Raw genomic sequence first — 20582 nt, 5'->3', positions numbered from 1 at the left:
TCGCCCTTGTCCTGGCCTGGTCTCCCTCGAACTTGATTTTGTTGATCTGCAAAACAAACAAAAGATGATTAAGTATACATAATATATTCATTCTAACATAGCATTTCTTACCTTAAATCATCAACAAGAAAGCATTAGAATGAAATTCTCTCAAGATCCTCTCCAGGGACATGCCCTATAGTGAAATTCGCTCTGGACACTTTGGAAGGGTCAGGAGCAAAATGTGACAAAGTTGCTCAATTAGACCTCATTTTCAACATTACCCTACCAAGATCAAGTCATTCGCCTCCAAAATTGCCTAGGAATAGGTTTTGCTCAAGGACCTAGGCAAAATATTAGACCTCCTAGGAATTTCACTCTGGACCCTTTGGAAGGGTCAGGAGCGAAATTTTGCATTTTAGGCTTAATTCACATTCCTTTAGCCTTGAACTTCACTTGACCTTTGAATCCCTTTCTCCTGAAGACATCATTGATTTGACTCCCAAAAAGACCAAAAAGAAGGATTTCGCTTTGGACCTTGGCCAAGGACAGGACCTATAAGGAATTTCGCTCTGGACCCTTTGGAAGGTTCAAGAGCGAAATTTGCAATTATGCTCAAATCCTTCACTTTGTTTCACACATCAATTCTCTCTTCACTACGCCATAAGGACAAGGTTTATGAGGCAAATTAGGGAGATATTAGGAAATTCGCTTTGGACCCTTTGGAAGGGTCAGGAGTGAAATTTGACATGTTAGTCTCTCCGTATAAGTGACAATTCCTTACATCATCTTTCTTCTTTCTTATACTTTAAGTTATATTCCATATATATTGTCAGGATGTTTGAGAGTGGTTTCAGACCTCCAGGAGTTATAATGCAAAATCTAGTTTTTGGAGGATTCTTCAATTTTCCAAACTTCGTCAAATTTCGGGATCAGGATGACATTCCAGACAGCCAAATTTCAGGACATTTGAGGATCAGGATGACATTCTAGACTTCTTAAGGCGAATTTGCTCTATCCTTGATGTAAGGGATGGGACTTAGGAGGACATTATGCATTGAGCACTCAACCAAGGTTTGATTTAGCAACTTGAAGTGCGATTAGATAGTACACAAAAAACACCCTAGGAATGATCTAAATAACCCCTAATCACTCAATTGACCTCATCGCTTGAGGAGATCCATCTGACTCAATCCCTTCAATGCAAAGGCTAAGACACTCAAATGACTAACAACAAAACCAAAAGGGCTAACCCCAAAAAGCAAAAAGTGGGGGTCCCCATTTGCAATGGGGCGATGTGTGAATACGTCACAACAAGTCCCTTCTTGGGGCAGCTTTCAGACTACTATTGGAGTTGATCCTTTACGTGCCTAAAGCACAACAAACAAACCCTATCACTACGTTAGAAACACAATGAAATGTGCACCAAATTTGATGCTTCAACATAGAACCATGCTGCTTGCCACCCTTTCTCTTCCGAAAGCCTCATTTGCTCGCCATGCGTCCTACCAACATAAGGAAATTGACATTCAACCTTTAGGTTCCCAAAACACACCAAACAAACCCTATCACTACATTAGAATCACAATGAAATGTGTGCCAATTTTGATGCTTCAATAAAGAACCATGATGCGTGCCAACCTTAGTCTTCCCAGAGCTTCATTTGCTTGCTAGCATAAAGAAAGCTCTTGGAATCAACTTACACAATAACACAAATACAAGACTCTACATTCCAATGCTTCTTTCTATCTAGACTCTTCTTAATAACCACTCAACCTATATGGTACACACTTCAAAAACTAACCATGGGGATCATAACATGCCTAGCACCAAATAGAGCTGAATGATACTCCAATCTACTACAAAAAGTAGGATACTTTCTTTAATACAAATCACTACACCTCAAATATAATCAATCCTAGAGTGAGTAAGGATGAAATAATAATGTGTTTCTGTCACCTTCTCTATGCTAAGGATATCCTATGCTTTAGATGTGCTTCAACATTAAGAAGCACATAACATACTTGCAGTCTAGGCATACTAAGGTAGTCTAAAAGTTCAAAGTTCTACGAGTTACTTCTAGGAGTTAGGAATAGTGATTGTATATCGCTGTTATGAGCTCTTGCGATACACCTAGGTTTACTAAATAATTAGTAGCTGAATTCATATTCCTTTGACAATTTAGAACCTTAAATCTGTAAAATGCATTTCAGACCTTGAACCTCTTCCACATTCTGATTGAGACATCAATTAGGTGTAGAATGTTTCTCAAGAGCGTTGATTATGATACATGAATCTCCTACCACCAACTTATTCATAATTTGTGTTTTAGCTGCATCTAAACCTACAAGCAATACCTCCCATTCTGCTTTGTTAGTAGTTTTACATCCAAAGAAGAGTGAGCAGCACCATGCAAAATCTTTCCAAATGAATTATTTAAAATCACCTCTCCTCTAGCCACACCTTGATTTACTTTTGATGCACCATCAAAATTCATTTCTACAATTTATTTGGAAGGGGACACCAATTTGCACCTTTTTCATCCTTTCTTTCCTATTTGTTTTGAGCTTGCATGTTTCCTTGATTTGTACCTCTTCTCCCTTCATTAGTCATTTTCAAAGCTATTCTAGATTGAGCAGAAGATTTTACTTGTAGGTTCGTAGCATCCAAGAATTCTTTAGTACATATATAAAATTGATTTGTAGGATGAATAAAAATGCCCTCAATAACCTTTTCGTGTATGCCACCATTCACATATGATGGGATATGATAATTGTTTTGTGCGATCTCCTCATCCTCAAATGTAATCATTCAAATATCATGATAAGATAATATACCTCTAAAATGTATTGTGTGACACAAAGTATCCATTTATGATTTTGCTTGGGATTCAATATAAAAATCTGCTATGTAATCTCTATCAACTTGTGTATGTGCCATAGTACAAAAATCTTGTTCATGAGATGGATTGATCTTGTTAGCATAATTTGGAAATGGATTAGTGTAAATCTTCAAATTTTGATTAGGGGGTGTGGCATGAAAGATTGCTTCCATCATTGACACACTCTATATGAATCACACTATTATCAATTAAATCTTGCATCTTATGTTTTAAAGCCATTCAACCTTGAGCCTGATGCCCATTAAGACTATGGAAGTTGCAATAGTTCTTAAGTTGCCATCTAGCTGGATCTAATAGATGGATAGGTGGAAGTGTAATCAAATTAAATACATCATAGTGTCCAAGGGCTCTTATAACTTAGTAAATTTCCTAAAAGAATGAGGCTTAAAGATGGCACACTTGGAAGTATTTCACGTGATGCACATAACTCTGTCTCTGTAGAATTGTTACCTTTTAAAAAGTATGACTTTTGGAATTCTGACGGGCAAGAAGATGTGGAAGAACCATGAAAAGATGAGCAATAGTTCATGATTTCTTATATGAGTGCACATGTCTATAATAGAATGAAAGCTACTTAGTAAACTTTATTTTTGATAAGAGGAAGGAGTTCTTCAAGATTTATGGTTTGTACATCTAATTTTTGTTTAACTTAACCACATAAAGATTGAAAGTGAATAACAAATCATTGATAGGCTCATTATTATTGTGCACATTTAGTTAAATCAGTCTATTGTTTCCCAGCCCTTGTTAACATGAAAATGTTGTAAGAAGCAATGGCTAGCTCATCAAAGTAGTAGATAGAACTAGGAAGTAAATAATAGAGCCATTGCATAGCATGGTGCCTTATGTTTTTGGAAATAACTTAGTTAAGAATTTATCCTAATATGTGAAAGCTAAACATACAACATTTAAAGCTTGTAAATGGGCATTAGGGTCTCCTTTCCTTGGATATAATTTAAATCTAGGTACTACAAAACTAATAGGCAATGGATAGGTAACAATCTCAAATGCAAGGGGTGTGTGATGTGGAGGGTTGTGTGCAATAGAATCTTTGTTAGTATGTATATCTTCTTTCTTTTTAAGTTGAGAAGATTTCTTAAATAGTATTCAAGGTAGAGATAATCCATGGATGAAGTTTCTAGAGAATGAGGTATAAGGGGTAATGTCATGGTAGTGGAAGGAGGAGCCACACTAAAAGGAAGAGTGGTCATAGGTTGAGGAGGAACGGTGTATGGAACATTAGTGTGGTGGATGTGCAAGTAGGTACATGGGCAGAAGGTTGAGATGTAAGTGAAATGTTAGTGGAGAGAAAGGTGGTGGTAATTGGTAGCACTGGAGGTAGGCATGAGAGAGGAAGGGTTCACACTAGTATTAACAACGTGGATATTAGATGCCATGGAAGTGGTAATTGTGGAGAGAGGAAGAAGGATGGGAAGAGGATGAAGGTTTAGTGAGTTGATTAGAGGAAACAACATTGATAAAAGCTATGAGAGTGCCCGTACTATGAAGAATATACGTACCACGAGGAGCACTTGCCAATGCGTTAGCTAAAACAACAACTAATTGTTGAGGAGATTCATTTTGAGTAATTGCATTAGTAGGTAATTGTCTTGATCTTGCTTAGCTACATATGCATCATGATCCTCAAAGTTGTTTTCAGCATGAGCACTATTAGGAGCATTATTAAGAACATTGTTGGGATTCACTTTCCTTGGTCGTTTGATATCTAAATCTTTGTAAGGATTGGTAGATTGTGGTGCTTAGGAACATCTTGGGGAATTTAGTGAATTGTGACGGTCCTCCCTGGTCTTTTTATATCTAAATTTTTGTAAGGATTGGTGGTGTTTCGGAACACCTTTGGGGACTGGTGGTGTTTAGGATCACTTTTGTGGAATTTGGTGACTTGTGAGGGTCCTCCCTAGTCTTTGATATCTAAATCTTTGTAAGGATTGGTGGTGATTAGGAACGCCTTTGGGGAACTTGGTGAATTGTGAGGGTCATCCTTAGTCAAACACAGGCAATTAGCCAAGATTGAGGGTTGTCCTTTGATAATGCTTCTAGAATGCTCTCATAAATGGTCTATGCCAATGCTCTTAGATTTCATCACACACCCTTTTAAATGAATGAGTGAATGCCCTTAAATACAATGTTGTAGTGTGCACACAAATCAACACAAATGTGTGCTAGGCTGGCTCACAAGGGCTTGTGAAATGGTTGTCAGTGACTAAATTTGACTTTTGATTTTCAAAAGTTTAGGGTTTAGATCCACGATAGTGGAAGTGACTTGGGTCAAGTCTACACTAGCAGATTTGATCCAGGGTGGTGAATGGGGAGATTTAGGGATTAGGATTAGAACTTTTGGGAAGAGTGATGATGGGACTGGGACATGGTGATGCCATGAGCCAAGTTCACATGCATGAATTTGCCACTTGTATAATTGTTATGTCATTAAGGACATGCTAATGAAAACAGGTCCAAAACATAAGGAAAAAGGGAACAGTTATGCACTTTTTAATGTTTCACCATACAATTAAAAAAAAACAAAAGTTTGAATCATAGTTCACATACTTAGACTTAGCTACTTAAGAAATACTTAATTTTCTTAAAAAATTTACATTTTATGCAAACATATAGCTATAAAATTTATTAAATGAGTTTAGTGGGGGTTTGTGGGTAGCACTTGTAGTTGGGTTGGGGGGCAATTCATGGGGTTTGGGATAGCATCCCCAGCCTGGTCAAGGGGCAGTGACCCCAAGCACAAATTGAGGCTTTTGAGACCACACAGTCGTTCATGGTGCATGCCATTTCATAAATTTTAGAAAGGCAAAAAATTGTGCATTTTGAGTGTGAAAATCACATTGGCCAAGTATAGTCCACAAACTTGCTAGAAGCTCATTTATTAACCTGCCAAAACTCGCTTAGAACTTGCTCCTGCAACTTGGCAAGTTTTTTTTGCAAAAACTTGGGGCAAGAAAACACTTGTGAGTATTTAAACTATGATTTGAATCTTTATTTGAAAGGTGCTATGTTTTTAAGGGTTAATTGTTACGAGGGAGTCCATTATTCCTATTTTTACTTCTTATAGTAATTTATTAAAAACAAATTTTCACTTGATTAGTGGTTTTTTAGAGAAACTATATAATTGCTGCTTACTATTTAGTTATATATATATATTTTTTTATAGAAATCAGTTATTATTATTTTAAATAACATTTTGTGGATTACATTATGTTGTTCGTATAGAATTTTGAAGAGGAAAGTTACCAATACCCTTGAAATTTTGGTTCTTTCCTGCTCTGTTACAAGCTTCAAACTGGCTATGCATAAAATAAAGTTAATAATGGTTCAAGTTGCAGATGGTAATTATATTGGGTTCAAATATCACCAAGTAGAATTACAGAATCTGAAAGTAAACATCCATTATATATATACAGATGGCTGAAGAAAGAGAGAATTTGTAATTGATGTCAACAAATGATTGAAATTAGGCTAGCTAGACTAAGAGTACACAATTGTAATAGATTATTTGTAAGTTATTGTAGATTGACAAAGATAGCAAGTACAAGGCTCTACAGAAATGTAAGATAACAATGGGTTGAATCTAAAATGTCAGAGCCAAGCTAGCATGCTAAGTTCTAGTATTGGATTGTCCTTTGATCTTTCAGCTAAGTTGCTGGCCATGGAATTGGTTTGGGTTCAGCTTTGCAGGTTTGGTTCGTGGGTTTGGTAAAAAATTTTTGGGGATTGGGTTCATCCATATAAAAACATATAGAAATAATAAATATATAGATATTAGATGTAATATACATATTTTTTAATATATCAAATGTATAATTATATTTAAAGACCTAATGCATTATTATTATATTAAAAAAAAATATAATATTATAATATAATAAAAAATATTTAAATAAAATTAATGTTAATAGTTAAATAATATTTAAATTAATTTAAAATTTGAATTAACATACATAATATTCTATTTAAAATATTTTTGTGCATTTGATATTCTTGAGGTTACACTAAAGCATAATTAATTAATTTTAATATTTTTAACAAATATTATTTCTAGTGAATGTGTTTTTTAAGGAGGTAAGATGTTCCCAATTGCATGAAAGAGGGGCCATTGGTATCTTACTCGTTTTGTATTTTTGCCTCTCCGACTAGTGCATTTGCATTTGGGGTTTCTTAAGAAAAGAATTAGAGATTTTGAAATTTTTTAAATGCAACTCAGAAAGGGTTTGTTAGGGCATGCCACTTTTTTGCTAGGTTCTTCCTGGGTTCGTGTATATTTTTTTGTGATAAACCCACAATTTTGTGTACATATTGCCATAGAATCCTTGACAAATTGGCTCCGAATCCAGACAGTTTATGATTCAGACACAAATTTGGGCATAGCAGAGGCCGAACCAGTAACATAGTCTGTGAGAATGAGGGGGCTTTTTTCATTTCACTTTTAACTTTTTTATGGACTCCAAATGTGTCAGTCTTGTGATCAGTGTTGGGAGTAAATTTAGCCTCACCAATCCATCTCAACAAATATAAAACAGAAGGTACTAATTGCTTAGAGAGCTAGGAATACTGAGCCAAAGCATGGTGTGGAACTGGGTCACCGAAGTTACTTTCTGCTCAATAGGTTGATACAAATGTCAATACTGCACCAAAATGATAATTGGTAGATTTGTTTGTAACTTTGTAGACAGAAAATCTGTGTGTGTGTAATGTAATAATTTTAGTTTAACTTATTACCATCATGAATTTGCAGGTTTTTGTAAGTTGCGTTTGAGCATCTAGGACAGAATTACTAGAATTCCACTTGTATGAGGAAACTCAGATCTTATGTGGTACCTTAGTGTACTTAAGGATTCAATCCTTCAGCATTGAATTCCATTCCAAATTTCATGTTAAGTATTATGCAATGTAACCTCTGCTGCACAGCTGAATCCTGTGTGAATAAGGAAAAATGTCAATGCAAAGTTATAATTTCTTCTTTTTAAATGTTTGATCAAACTGTTAAAATATGGTGTAGTTAAGGCTCAAAAAGTTGGTCGTGAATTTCGTAAGCTACTGAAAAATTAACTTATTTTTATCTTGACTTGATGTACAAAAGGTCTCTCTGAGGTTTTTTGACATAATAGCAAAAGCATGTACCCCAAACTGCTTGTTTTAAAAAAAAAATAGATAAAGCTCATAAGGCCTTTACAAAACCAGAGCTTAGAATTCAATATTGTTGTGAACCCATGGGGATATAAATCTTTCATTTGCTTAACCAAATCAAATTGTGGAAATTAGTCTGGATCCAACATTTTGTAGTAGTGGATTTGTCCACAACCAATATTTGCCTATATATATGTTTCTCCAGGCTCAGTGAGTTGTCAACTACAGCACAGAAATATTCTCAGTAAATAATATAGACTCTAGAGTCCTATGCTAACAAACTATTTCAGTAAAATTATGTAGTAGCCTTTAACATAATTGGATTATGTGAAAATAAAGTCTGAACAATTCCTACGAAGATAACCACTATAGTCATGGTGCAAAGCTGTCAAATTTTTTTCCCTTAGGATTCTCTATTCAGCCCTAGTGTTTTATTTTTCCATCCCCTTTGTTTCATGGTGGAGGCAGTGCTGAAGAAGTTGGTCTAGTTAAGGTTTAAGAAGTTGGCCATGAAATTCATAAGCTACTGAAAATAAATATTAATTGTCTTGATAGATATAAGCATTCAAAACAAGAGTGCAGTATTTAATATTGTTGTGGACCCACAGGGATATCTACCAATAATAATTAAATCGTTCATATGTTCAACCATGCCAAATTTTGGAAATTAGTCTGGAAGCAACATTTTACAGTAGTGGATTTGTCCTCAAACCAGTTTTTGCATATTTCAAAGTTTCTCCAGGCTAATAACATTGTCAACCAACGCAAATAAGTTATTCTCATCAAATAATGTAGTCCTATGCTGACAAACTGTTTAGGTAAAATTATGGAGTAACCTTTAACATAGTTGTATGAGTATGTGCAAATAAAGTCCAGGCAATTCCTAACAAGATCACTATGGATGAGTATATTCATGGCCCAAAACACTCAAAAAGTTTCCCCTTGCATTTTATTGCTTCATCCTCTTTGTTTCATGGTGGAGGCATTCCAGAAGAAAGCATGAACTGCTTTGGGTTGCTCTTAATGCTCAAGACAATAGAACAGGAATAAATAATTTTCTCCAAAATTTGAGTGAGCTGCAAAATCTCTTTTACTTCATATTAGTTTGGCTGGATTGACTTAGTAAGGTTAGAGATTTATCTTGCATTCTCTTCTCTTTTAGTATTAGCTTTTTAAAGATGGGACCCTGCCACATCCACATCCACAATTTTACTAATCTTGAGATTAATTTTAGAGTACAAATTGTAAATTACCTACCTACAACCCCAGAATACCATGGAGGTTCCAGTTCATGCTTGATTAGATTCTGCATCTTCATCACTGTGCTCGATCAGTACTTATACCTGATTTAAAAAAAATACTGAATTAAATTCATGATTCAATGTTCTACTTTTGGTTTGGAATTTCATGAGTTGAAATTGTAAATATAAGATGCATTTGCATTGTCAGAGTTACATTTATTGATCCCTTTTACAGTAATTCTCAAACTGTTTCATTTGGTTATATTTTTGGAAAATATAATGTCAATGTTTCTAATGGCATCTTTTTTGGTGATCCAGGTAATCTTCTATTGTTTTGTATGGCAGAGGATGGGAAGGAAAAGATAATGATGAATAGGGAAGAAACTTTGATGGAGCAGAAAAAGGATTCAACAGAAAATGAAAATAGTAATAAAGACAAGTCTGTAGAGACTAAGGTTGTAGAGAAAAAGAGGTGGGGGGATGAAGAGTTGGATGATGATAAGGTTTCTGATGCAGTAGATGTAATAAATTCTATAAATATCAATGAGGCGGCCACTGTAGATGAACCTGAAATCATTCTGAAAAGTGATAAACTTATTGAGCCAGCTCACTCAGATGAGTCACATATCAAAGCGGTATGCAATTCTTAGCATCCCCTGCTTTCCAATTTCTATTTGCTTCATTTAGATTTCCAACTTGGGGCATTTGAGCCAATGCCCATTTGGGTAGGGCTAAGCCTTTTGCTAGGTATGTAGAAGTGACATTATTGGTATTTTCATTTTATTTTTTCGCAGGCGGGAAAACTATTTTTAAGTGGTGGCCCCCATCCTCATTTTTGGCTGGAGAATTCCCTGTTTTGGTGGAACTGCCTTCATTTTGGATGTGACCATTGCAATAGCACACAGTAGGGATGGTTATATGTGGTGTGAGCTCAAGGAGTTTCCTTAGTAACTAGGATTTAACCTGGATGAATATAATAAGTGAGTGCAAGTGTTTGAGGCTTGAGCATTGCTAGCACAAAATCATTAAGAGATTGGATTTTTGCCAGAGTCTGTATAGTGGCTGACTTTGGTCAGCTGAAACTTGAAAGCTCTGCTTGGTATCCCTTTATGTGTCTAGCCAGACTCATGTTTGCTTGTTGGGATTGCTATGATGCAAGTAGAATTCATATGAAATAATTAGATTTTTAGGTTTTCTTGAGCATTCACTGTATTATCTATAGGCTGATAACGGAGGAAATATCTACTTCCATTTCCATTTCATGCTTTTCTTTATGCAACTATTTCATTAACAATGTTGCAGGAATATCTGTTAGCATTTATCCATACTTAATGGCTTTTCAATGATATATGATGTTTTATGTGATGCATTTCTCTTTATTTAAAAGTGAAATTTTCTTTAGGTGGTTAAATCTGTAGGCAAATTTGCTGTTGGATATCAGTTCTATCTAAATGCTTTGTTGATCATAATTTGTAGGTTTATGCCCATTTTTCTGGGATGCAAAAACATCAAAATTTGCATAGCTTTGGTATGTTGGTTAAATGATTTCCAATCTGTATGCGTTTTAACTCCTAAGGTATATATCTCTTGGTTATGGTTGTTTGTGAGCTTTCCTTAAGCTTCAGCTCGTCTAAGCTAATCTTTTTTACTAGCAGACCTCAGTAAATAATTGTAGGTGTCAACATTCCAAAGATGCTTCAAAATCATGCCAGCTGCCTCTTTGAGTTTCTTTGAGATTAGTATGTTTATTTCCTTGATTGGCTTGACCACAGTGCTATACCAAACTCTAGGTTTTAAGATGACAACTTGCAAAAATATTTGTTGTGCTATTGGGATGAGAGGGAAGGAGTTTTCTCTGTTAGGCTTTGTCATAGGTAAGTAATAGAAAAGGTGATTTTTCTTCTTTTTGTCCTCACTTGTCTTATTTTCTTTATGTGTTTTCATTATAAGACTTCAGCTCAGCCTTGAGGGAATGACGCTGTTATGTTAAGACCGAATTTGGAGTATACTCGAGTATTCAAATATTACTTTTTGATGAAGGCAAATCTTCACCCCATGGGGCTTGGAAAGATGGTTTTCCTATCCAATCTATCAAAGTTCATACTTTAAATAAGCTTTGAATTGGTTCTTACAGTCTTACAAAATAACGTTGTCTCTTATTTCTCCCTTTTTTCTGCCTTTCCAGTTTTTTTTTTGAGGATAAAATTCTATATTTATAATGTTTATTTTTTATACTATCTTTTTGTTGTCGTATATATAAGTCCAGTTCACTTTTTTTGCCATCTGAAAAGCATTAATGTCCTCTTTCTTTTCATTTATTTGGTATGCAAGGCTTTCAGGAAATTCTTTTTGAATATCGTAACCAAGAATAAATCATCATAAACTTGTTTCATGTTTCACACCTCCCAAAATCACTAGCATCTCAATGAGTTTTCTTTCCAACAGCAATTGTTTGGAGTCTCTTCTTTATAATTAAGGACCAAAGAATTCTTGAATCAGTTTCCATAGTGACACAAGAAATGTTCAACTCAACAGCATCATCAAAACTACATTGATTCTATGGCTTCTGTGGAATTATGTGTTTACACAGCCAAACTTAGAGCAAGTAGAAGCAATGCTTTCCATGCCAATCCGTAAGCCTGTAGAGGCTTCATCTGCGTTCAATTTAGTGTAATTTAGACAGAGGTGGTGGTAACCAGCCCATGCTCTTGCTATTATTATTTTGATTAGCAACTCCATGATTGGGAGAAAAATACAACCAATTTGAAATCAAGGATTTTCTTAAATTCAATTTGTTATATGCCCGGACATGACAAGCACAAGTCAATGAGAAGATTTTATTTGGTCTACTGTCTGTACAAGTGATTACATCTTAGCCAAGATTCAAGCTTGCTTTCAAAATTCAGTTTTTAAATTTTTTGATGCCATTCCAAAGCTTTATCAAAGTGATGAAGAACATTTGATAGACTTGATGGGCAGACTTCCAGATCTGATGGGTTACATACCGAGCCCTCATATTACTGGTATATATATTATAATCTATGAGGTTGCCTTTAATCAAAATAGCAGAGGCTATCTTTTAACAATGGTTCGAGAAAGCCCATTAAATTTGAATTAATTCATTGAGTGCCTTCCAATGCATGCATCTTGACAATTTTTATCCGAGCTTATAACTGATTTTTGCTAGATCTAATATTAATGCAGGTTACTGCTGGGGACACTCCTTATACTTCAGCAAAAACATTTGAGGACTTGAACCTTTCACCTGAACTACTCAGGGGTCTCTATTCAGAGATGGGATTTGAGAAGCCAAGCAAAATCCAAGCAGTAACTCTTCCAATGATTATTAGACCACCTCATCAAAATTTAATTGCTCAGGCTCACAATGGGTCTGGAAAGACCACTTGTTTTGTTCTGGGTATGTTGAGCAGAGTTAATCCGAGCATTAATGCACCACAGGCACTTTGTGTATGCCCAACAAGAGAGCTGGCAATGCAGGTTTGTTATTGTTAATGTATAGAAATATTGTTTTACAGTAATTTGAAATGTCATCTTGTGAATGACTTTTTAAGTTTTGTTATACAATTCTCATTTTTAAAGTTTCTATACAGAATCAAGAAGTCCTCTTAAAAATGGGAAAGCATACATCTATAACTTCAGCATGTGCTGTACCTACTGATGCTGCAAGTTATGTCAAAAGGCGCGAACCTTTTACTGAGCATGTTGTAATCGGCACACCTGGTACACTTAAAAAGTGGATGACAGCAAAAGTTTTGAGCATGAGATACATCAGTATACTTGTCTTTGATGAAGCAGATCATATGCTAGCCCAGGTACTACTTTGTTGACAGATAAATGTCTTTTTCTACCCTAAATTTTATATTCTATAATTCAAAGTAGCTGTGTTTGATAAGGCTTAGTAAATTGATATACAAGCAAATGCAGTTGTCCACACTTTTTTCCTAATACAGTTGTTACAGATAATTTTAACACAAACACTATGTTATTGTAGATATACACTCTGCATATGTGTTTTATTGAGGTAGAGATAGCATGATGCATCACTGAGAATGTTGTATAGCTTAGCATATATTTATATTTTTACCAAACATTGCTCTAGACTTTTAGTGTAAGTTGTAAATAGGGGTGTATTGTTGATTTAATGTTTTGGATAGTGGTCCTTGCAACTTTCAAAACTTGGGAGGATAAAGCTGATTTTCATCTAATACTTTGTTTATGGACAAAAGAAAGCTCATTAGTGGAGGAGAATGTTTTAATTTTTTTTACTACCAGGTAATTTAGGTAATTTAATCCTTAGCTCGATATGTAAATACTAAATAGTTGTTTTTGTATTTATTAGATCTCTATCTGCACATGAAAGTTGATTTGTCAAATGGATTGACACATTGAGCAATGAGTTCATGAGATCTTGTAGTGAACCAGTGTAAGTACAAGCAACAACATGAACAACGTCATGTCCTCCATTAGTTCCAAGTAAGGGGTAATGTATTGTTGCACCTTTAGAATGAAAGGTTTTAGCTCCCACATAGAAAACTTAGGCCTTTGTGATATGGTCTACATGCCATTACCATGAATGTGGTTAATAATGCATTTAATGTGTTCCATTGGGACATGTGCCTGGCCATCAATCCCCTGTCCCTGTCACCAATAGTGTTTCAGGTATGGCGGGACAGCAGATGACCTCCCTAGCTATCCCCAAAAATCTTCAAATATTTGGAACATTTCTGAAATGTGTTGCAGAAATAGGAAACACTGCGAGGACATTTGGCCATCCCTGAGACAGCCAGGGACACCTGAGACATCCCTTGACCTTCCTGGGGATGGCCAGATATCCCTGACAGCAATGCAATTTTTTAGGATGTAAAAAAAAATCATTCATAACATCAAAAAAAGACTGATAAATATTTTAGGACATCATTATAACAGCAGCAACAAATACATCATGACATCAGTATTATAGCACTATGACAGCAATTAAATTAATCGTGACATCAGTGACAACAACAACAGTAGTATAACAGCAATAAATATATCATGATTCAGATTCATAGCTAATGATATATGCTATATAACAGTTAACACTAACAGCAATAATTTGGATTTCTTATTTCACTCAATTTTTGGAATTTTTGATATGGTACTAGAGTCAGTTATTATTGTCAGTTGCAGAAGAGATAATTGATAAAAGGTGCATTGGCCATGGTCTGGTACAGTGTGGTATTTTGTGAGAGAGAAGTACAGACGAACAATTTCTTTTTGGAATGTGGTTGGCATGCAGGCTTCTGCAAACATCATTCGACATCATTTAAACAGTGTCATGTTATATTGCTTCTCTCTCTCTCTCTCTCTCTCTATATATATATATATATATATATATTCCTGCCCCCCTGTCATCCGTGAAACACGTCCCCTGCTGTTCCACTGTCCCCATCCTGAAAATGCTGTGGAACATAGAGTTAAACTCAACATTCTATCCTAGCTTGGGTTGCATCCAGTTTTCAATGTAAAATTATCTCTGCTACTACCAGTGTAGTCCGTACAATTCATATCATCGATGAATTGGTCAAGGAGATGAATAGTTAGAAGATTCTGGTCTGATGGGCTAAAATACTGTTTTAGGTATGCAGGTACAAACAACCTTTTTCTTGGTTGGGTTAGATTTGGTATGTGGATAAACAGGAAAAAACATTAACATAAAAGTAAAAAATAGTCTCAAAATAATAGCTGAAACCTAACAAGCAGAAAATAATAAATCCGTTTGTTAATAAAACCACATGCCGCATACATTAATATAATAAAGTATACATTTAAAGGCTAAGTAATATTAATTTGAAAAGCATTAATAAATATAACTTAACATGTAAGGACTAAATAAATTATTAAATTTAATTTGTAGTAAAAGATTAACATTTAAACTCAGTAAAATAAATGTGACTAGTAACATTCAAAGACTAAATATACAAATGCGGTGGATAAAACGTAAAGCATGTGTTGTTTGTATTAACACCTATGCAAATACTCATTGACCATCATTCGATGGAGAAGTAGTAGGGGTCAATGGGATTGAAACAGCTTTCTAGGGATTTGGCTTCAAGCTTGCATGGCAGTTGAGTTTTTATTGCCTTGGGTCTTCGGAGGGATTTTCTATGCAGTTGGTTAAGATGGTTGTGTCAGTGGATGAAGCACTGAAGTCAATGTGTAGGTGTCTATGTGTGGGATGATGGCCTTCCTACCACGTTTTTCTCTGTTTCCTAACTATAAATACACTGTTTGATAAAAATGCCAAAAAAAGAAAAAGGTGAAACAGAAAAAATGGTGCCTGATTTGCTGCGAGTTTGCTTTGGGATTTGCATAGCCCACCCAAGTTTGCCCAAGCATGCTGCAAAGTGTACCTTGACAAACTTGGGTGGGATTTGCAGATCCATGTCCACACCCACAGCGGGCTGGACTGCATAATTGGACTGGGTATGAACTGGACCCAGACCTGGGGGTTTTTCTTAGCAGACTGGTATTAGAGATAATGGGTGGTGAAGGCAAAGCAACTTTCTGCATGAAGTAGTAGAATGGATACATGGTATGAGGTAGTATGTTTCACAAGGTGTTATTTCTTTTGGTGTGTCAAGAAAGAGAATGATCATTACTCAGAATGTGAACGACAAATGAATATAAAGATTTCATCTATTTTCTTATCTGAAAAAGTTTTCATTTAAAGTGAGAAATTTTGATTCATAAATAATGGAGAATTTTTGGTTTAGTGCCTTGTTAAAGGGGATAAGTATGATATATGTGCCTTATTTAGGAGAACATTTGTAAAGCATCCAACAAACTTCTGAGTGCCCTTCCAAATTGTGATTAAAAATGAGTTTGCAGCAGGCAGAAATAATCATTGGAGAGTTACTATAAGGTTGATATGATGTTCTGTGCACTTGAGAATAGGGTTTCCTTGTTTTTTTTCTTTGGATAAGTTCAACAGAAAAGGAGCCTTCATTTTCAATACTTTATAAAAATAAAAGAATAAGAGAGACTTGGCAAAACAAATTCCAAGAGCCATAACACCCATTTTCAACCCAAAGTGAATTATTAGGGAAATATTGTTAGTATGTTAAACTGAATTCAATCTACATTGTTTGAGATATTACATTTAGTTTTACTGCTACCAGCTGACTAAGAAAGCACATTCAAAATAGTTTTTTGATGGTGATGCTTTTTATGCATATTTGATTGTGAACATTTTATATTTGATTCATGAAATATACATTAGATAACCATATAGCCAATATTGATTTCACTTCAAGACATGAAAAGGGACATATTCGTTGATATTATTAAGTGGAGCCCAATAATTCTATAAACAAGTTAGTTAAGTGAAAATATTAGAATAACCCTATTGAAACATTTACCTAGGAGTAGTGACTATATCTCCAAGTTGTTTGGACAGTCCCAGTTCCTAAAGTCATATTTTCATCAATAAAATTGACGTCAATTTCATGTAGACAATGTAGAAGGATAAACAAACATTAAAAGCTATAAAACTAGTGAAGGTATTTATCTAAGTTACTGTATTGGGTTCAGGCATGGTGGGACGACAATTTTTTGGGTGCCAGGTATGTTTGTACAAAAACATAATAATCATAAATACATATTATGTTTGCCTAAATTATGAATTAATTCCTGATAATGACAGAACACACATATAATAAACAAAACAACCATAAAAATATATCCACATAGCATACAGTCTTCAACCATTGGCAGGGGAGAAAGAAAGTTTAGAATCTAAGAATGCAAAACGTCATATCCATTGGACAGTAAAGACCAAGAACTAAAGCTCTCAGAAGTATTAGAACGCACTAATAATTCTTAGGAAGAAACAAAGGGTCTGCAGATTATCCTTCTTGTGCCTAGTTCATGAGATATAGGACGTGCAGTGAACTGTAATGAGTTCCAGAACTTGCGCAGTGAAGGTCAATATTATTTACAAAAAGAAATAAATGAAGTTAGAAATCAAATGCTGCCAAAACTATTTCATGCCTGCCATCCCTGTAATTTATACACTCAAGTAAATTGGATATAGTTACTGAGGCTGCAGCTTGCTCAGATAGAGATAAAGAAGAGTTCTATCAAGATCCACAAAAACAGTGCCCAATACCCGTTTTTAGTCATTAGTGCTATGGCAGCTGAACATATTTATCATTAGGAATAGATGAATGGAAAAAGAAACCTTGAAATGGAAAATGCAGTTACCATCTTTGCAAAAAACATGGATTCTCTGTGTCTACATTTTGGGTTTTGCATTTGCAGGATGGACTTGTCCAGGTACATCAGTTGCTCCCTATTTTATGCCATGTTTCTGGGACGAGGACAACAGGGGACAGGGTAATGCATTTTGGGGATGGATTTTTCAGAGGCTATTTTAGGAGACAGCTTGGGATGGCTATTAAGAAACTGGGAAAATTTTTAAAAGCAGGAAAATTTCAAACATTCATATGGTAGCATTGATAAAGCATTCGTCATATACATTATTGATTATAGGTCCTTAATACATGATATTAGAGTTGAATTTAGACTTCACATGAGAGTTGACAAAGAAATTAACAAAACTTAATTTCTTTCATTGTCAATGTCCATATATATTGTATAAAATTAAAAAAATGGAACAAAATGCCTTAAGGCCGCCAAGTTTTAATTACAAACTGACAAAAGCACTGAAAATATGTTGCTGCCTTCAGTTGGCATCTGCTAATATTGGATTAAAATCGGAGTTTGAGTTTGGTCATTACTACTATGAGGGGCTGATAGATCCATTTGAATCCCAACCAATCCCTTCTATGCCTCCTCATCAATTGGGTGGTCTCTTTGGATCAACACTCCACCATAAATTTGGAGTTTATTGATACTCTAGAGTCTAACGCTTTTGAAATTGCAAGGCACTATCATCGGCCACCAACTTCTTTTGTATGGAGGTAAGCCTATTCCTCTTGACAGAGTGGATGAAGCTATGTGTCGATCAATTCCTCTTTATAGTAGATGAATTGGAAACTCATGAAAGGAGGTAAATGGCAAACATTTTCAACTTTGGTGTATCCTTGGCATGCCATGACCACCACTGAGTGGGGTCGGTTTGAGGTGATGTAGCTCTATCTATCTTTGCCTTTGGTTTGCTGAATGTTGGACTGTGAAGATTAGTAAAGGCATGCCATTGTGTGTGAAGTAAAGCTGATTCCTCACTTGAATATATCTTTCGAAGGGCCTTTATTAATCTATGCATTTAATGATATGATTATAATTATCCATCATGTTGGGTAAGGAAGGAAGGAATCTGCAATTAGGGAGAACAGCTATAGGGCAGCTGGTACAGTGGCAAATAGGGAGAGAACAGCTAGTAGGGCACCCTATTGCATTGTGAAAGGGAGAGAACGGCTAAGGGCACCCTATTGCAATTTCCCTTCCAACCCCTACATCGAGGGATTGTCAATGAATATAAGGATCTCCAGCCACAGATGTGTGGAAGAGGATTGCATGGAGGGAGAACAGTTGTCTTAGGGCACCCTACCCTGCTTCCTTACTCCATATTTTCTCTGACTGAGATTCACATACAAGTCAGACTTGCTGTGTAATGATGCATATATAATCTCTTTGTTCTAACCATAGATTTATTCACAAATGATGTTTGCAATATTACCTAACCCTAATATATATATATATATATATATATATATATATATATATATATATATTTGCATATGTTGTTCATGTTGTGATTGCAAGATTCAAATCCAGGATCACACTATAAAGATTTTTATTTGGTAAGATGCAATCTTAACCCGAATTTGTTGAAATTGTGATTTTAGAGCAAATTAGGAAGGGGACATTACAATAGGCCATCTACCCCACTTCAGATTAAACATCATCAACTTTAGATCCTCTTGCACCTCAAGCTCACTCTCTAACAAAATAAAATAACTGGCATATCTAGTCTCCATAGGTTGCAAACTAAGTTATTGGTTCAGGTTTGAAGAACCCGGTACGCCGGTATGGCAAAATTTTGAAAAGGGGTTTGGGTTCGTTAGTACAAAAACATGTAAATTTTTTTTTTTTTTTATATATATATATATATTGATATTTGTGAAGCCTGTAAGCATGAATTAAAATTTGCATGTCACATAGCATTATATAAACAACAAAACAAACATAAACTTGTAATCATAGCATCATGATCATACCATAATAGCATCATATACATCAAGTTTAATATAAAAATGACAAAATATTCAAGTTTCATTGTTTCAACTTTCAATAATATAAACTTAAAGTTTAATCATCAAATGGATCATCCAAAAGTGACTTCTTTTCCAAAAGCAACACGACACCCCTACCTTGGCATATACGGGTTTTTCTGTTGAAAAGAGAAATCATTTTCCAACAAATGACGCATTAGCTCTGACAGACAAAAGAAACTGCAGCCCAAAATTGTTTCAAAAAGAAACACATAAAGCAGAAATTGGCACTGGAAAGAACATTTCTGACAAAAAAATCATCGAACAAACTCACAGCTACAAAAGAATAACGCATATTACTTGGAATATGCACCATTTAATATGTGCCAAATACAACGGCTGCCAAAAAGAAATGAAGCTCAAGAATAAACACAAGGAATCAACTGCCCCAGACCACACACATATAGCTGTCAAGATAAACACTGCTGGGTTCGACCTGGGTCCGCCCAGGTTCAACTGGGTTCGACTGGGTTCGACCAGGGTCGAACCACCTCTGGGTTTTTCGAACCCTGGTCGAACCTAGGTCGAACTAGGACCCATACCAGGGGGGCCCAGAGGTGAACCCGGTAACCTAGGTTGCAAATGAAGATTTGAACAACCCTAGCTTTTGCTACCATGTGCTTCATTCAATCTATCTTCCCTATGTCTTTCAATGTGTTGTTTAACACAAATACAACATGGGTTCAAAAGATGAGTTTGTAAGCATCCTCAACCATCATGCTAGTTAATTTGCATCCACATGTTGAATTATTGACCACTTGTACAACATTTGAGGCCTTAACCTCCTCAATAGCTGTTCTCAAATCTGAAACTGGAAGTCCACATCTCTGTGTTCCTTGAACAATCAACTACTCTAAGAAAATGGGAGCTACATGCATTCGTGACTATGATATTAATGAGTGGTCAACATCTAATATCGGTCCACCCATCCTTGAGAATAGAGCAACTTATCCTAATCCAAGTTTGTCTTATGTTCACCAAATTCATCGTGAAATATTATTTGCA

At 35.4% G+C, this 20582-nt stretch overlaps 1 protein-coding gene across 1 annotated transcript in view; it reads left to right on the top strand.

Moving 5' to 3' along the window:
- The window catches only part of LOC131031219 (DEAD-box ATP-dependent RNA helicase 38), an 89560-nt gene that overhangs the window by 11540 nt on the left and 57438 nt on the right, over window positions 1-20582 (top strand). Inside the window, exons 2-4 of the mRNA XM_057962268.2 lie at window positions 9598-9914; window positions 12484-12777; window positions 12891-13112. Coding sequence (XP_057818251.1) covers window positions 9618-9914; window positions 12484-12777; window positions 12891-13112 — 813 coding nt within the window. The 5' untranslated portion in view covers window positions 9598-9617. The remainder of the gene's footprint in view (window positions 1-9597; window positions 9915-12483; window positions 12778-12890; window positions 13113-20582) is intronic.

The sequence above is a fragment of the Cryptomeria japonica genome, chromosome 4, assembly GCF_030272615.1.
Source record: "Cryptomeria japonica chromosome 4, Sugi_1.0, whole genome shotgun sequence".
Taxonomy (NCBI): Eukaryota; Viridiplantae; Streptophyta; class Pinopsida; order Cupressales; family Cupressaceae; genus Cryptomeria; species Cryptomeria japonica.
Note: the sequence above shows the minus strand (reverse complement) of the source record. Positions and strands in the feature narration are given on the sequence as shown.